Below are 2,320 nucleotides of genomic sequence, written 5' to 3'. Positions count from 1 at the left end.
GGGTGGGGGACAGAGTGAGACTCTGAGGGAAAAAAAAAAAAGCATTTCACTACCCATTACCACTGTTACTAATGAAATAGTTGTGATTATAATCCTTGGTATAGTATTACTACGGATTTTTTCAATCTAATGTGTAAAAGAGTTGTTAAATTTTAGAAATTCTCAATGTATTCTTGAAACGGAGTCATATTCCAGTAGACCAGATCGTTTGGCATAAAATGGACAGTTATGATCCTACCAATTTTCTGTCTTGCTTATATTTATTTGAAAAGAGAATCTTTGTGTAACATCTTGCAAATCCCCTACTGCCATGAGAATTACTTACTGGGGGCTTCAGGATCTTTCAAGCTTGTGACTGCTCTAAAATATTTCTTTTTTTTTAACTTTTTAAAACAGTTTTATTAAGATATAAATTCATAGACCATGCAATTCACCTATTTGACATATGCAATTCAGTGGTTTTTATTATATTCACAGAATTATGTAACCACCACTACAATCAATTTTTTTTTATTTCTTGTATTTTTTAACTCTCAGTTAGAGGTCTCATAACACATGAGCTTTGTTTCCTCAGCTTACCAGAAGTACCTTTACTGGTTGATGTGCCTTGTTTATCTGCTCAGTTGGATGACTCAATTCTAAACATAGTGAAAGACCACATTTTTAAGCACGGAACAGTAGCATCTCGCCCACCAGTACAGATAGAAGAACTAATAGAGAAACCTGGAGGCATCATTGTACGATGGTGTAAGGTATGTAATTCAGAATTCTAGAAATAACTTCCACATTATGGGTTTGAGATTTGAGGGCCTTTCAGATTTTTTTTTTTTTTTTTTTTAAAAGCTGCATTTTTTTTTTTTTTTTTTTTTTTTTTTTTTTTTTTTTTAGTAGAGACGGGGTTTCACCGTGGTCTCTATCTCCTTTCCTCGTGATCCGCCCGTCTCGGCCTCCCAAAGTGCTGGGATTACAGGCTTGAGCCACCGCGCCCGGCCCTTTCAGATTTTTTCATTGACTACTTTTAAATACATTCATTTCTTCCCAAACAAAAATCTCTTTTACTTTACAGTAAAATGAAGTCACAGGGAACACTGAGGTAGTTCTTCCAGTTTTATTTTTATTTATTTATTTTTTTGAGATAGAGTTTCGCTCTTTTGCCCAGGCTGGAGTGAAGTGGCGTGATCTCGGCTTATTGCAACCTCCATGCCCTCCCCCGCCTGCCGCTTCCCCCAGGTTCAAGCCATTCTCCTGCTTCAGCCTCCTGAATAGCTGGGATTATAGGCACCTGCCACCACACCTGGCTAATTTTTGTATTTTTTGTAGAGACGAGGTTTCACCATGTTGGCCAGGCTGGTCTTGAACTCCTGACCTCAGGTGACCCACTCGCCTTGGCCACCCAAAGTGCTGGGATTGTAGGTGTGAGCCACCATGCCTGGCCTTTTTTATTGAAATGAAGCCTTGCTCTGTTGCCCATGCTGGAGTGCAGCGATGCAACTTTGGCTCACTGCAACCTCCGCACCATTCCCTCTCCCCACCCACCCAAGTTCAGTAGGTGGGACTACCGGCACTACACCCAGCTAATTTTTTTTGTTGTTGTTGAGACAGAGTCTCACTCTGTCGCCCAGGCTGGAGTGCAGTGGCCGGATCTCAGCTCACTGCAAGCTCCGCCTCCCGGGTTCACACCATTCTCCTGCCTCAGCCTCCCGAGTAACTGGGACTACAGGTGCCCGCCACCTCACCTGGCTAGTTTTTTGTGTTTTTTAGTAGAGACAGGGTTTCACCGTGTTAGCCAGGATGGTCTCGATCTCCTGAACTCGTGATCCGCCCGCCTCGGCCTCCCAAAGTGCTGGGATTACAGGCTTGAGCAACCATGCCCGGCCTAATTTTTTGTATTTTTAATCGAGACACGGTTTTGCCATGTTGGCCTCGAACTCCTTAAATCTCAAGTGATCCACCCACCTTGGCCTCCCAAAGTGCTGGGATTACAGGCATGAGCCACTGTGCCTGGCTGACACTTTCTTTTTTTTTTTTCTTTTGAGACGAAGTTTTGTTCTTGTTGCTCAGGCTGGAGTGCAATGGCACGCTCTTGGCTCATCACAACCTCCGCCTCCCAGGTTCAAGCGATCTTCCTGCCTCAGCCTCCCGAGTAGCTGGGATTAAGGCATGCGCCACCATGCCTGATTAAGTTTGTATTTTTAGTAGAGATGGGGTTCCTCCGTGTTGGTCAGACTGGTCTCAAACTCCTGACCTCAGGTGATCCACCTGCCTTGGCCTCCCAAAGTGCTGGGATTACAAGTGTGAGCCACCGTGCCCAGCCAAGATT

General features: G+C 43.9%; 1 protein-coding gene across 1 annotated transcript in view; it reads left to right on the top strand.

The window, feature by feature from the left end:
• CRLF3 (cytokine receptor-like factor 3) overlaps window positions 1-2,320 on the top strand; it is a 74,856-nt gene that overhangs the window by 42,831 nt on the left and 29,705 nt on the right. Inside the window, exon 4 of the mRNA XM_011937698.1 lies at window positions 575-752. Coding sequence (XP_011793088.1) covers window positions 575-752 — 178 coding nt within the window. The remainder of the gene's footprint in view (window positions 1-574; window positions 753-2,320) is intronic.

The sequence above is a fragment of the Colobus angolensis genome, unplaced genomic scaffold, assembly GCF_000951035.1.
Source record: "Colobus angolensis palliatus isolate OR3802 unplaced genomic scaffold, Cang.pa_1.0 Scaffold167, whole genome shotgun sequence".
Lineage (NCBI taxonomy): Eukaryota > Metazoa > Chordata > Mammalia > Primates > Cercopithecidae > Colobus > Colobus angolensis.
Note: the sequence above shows the minus strand (reverse complement) of the source record. Positions and strands in the feature narration are given on the sequence as shown.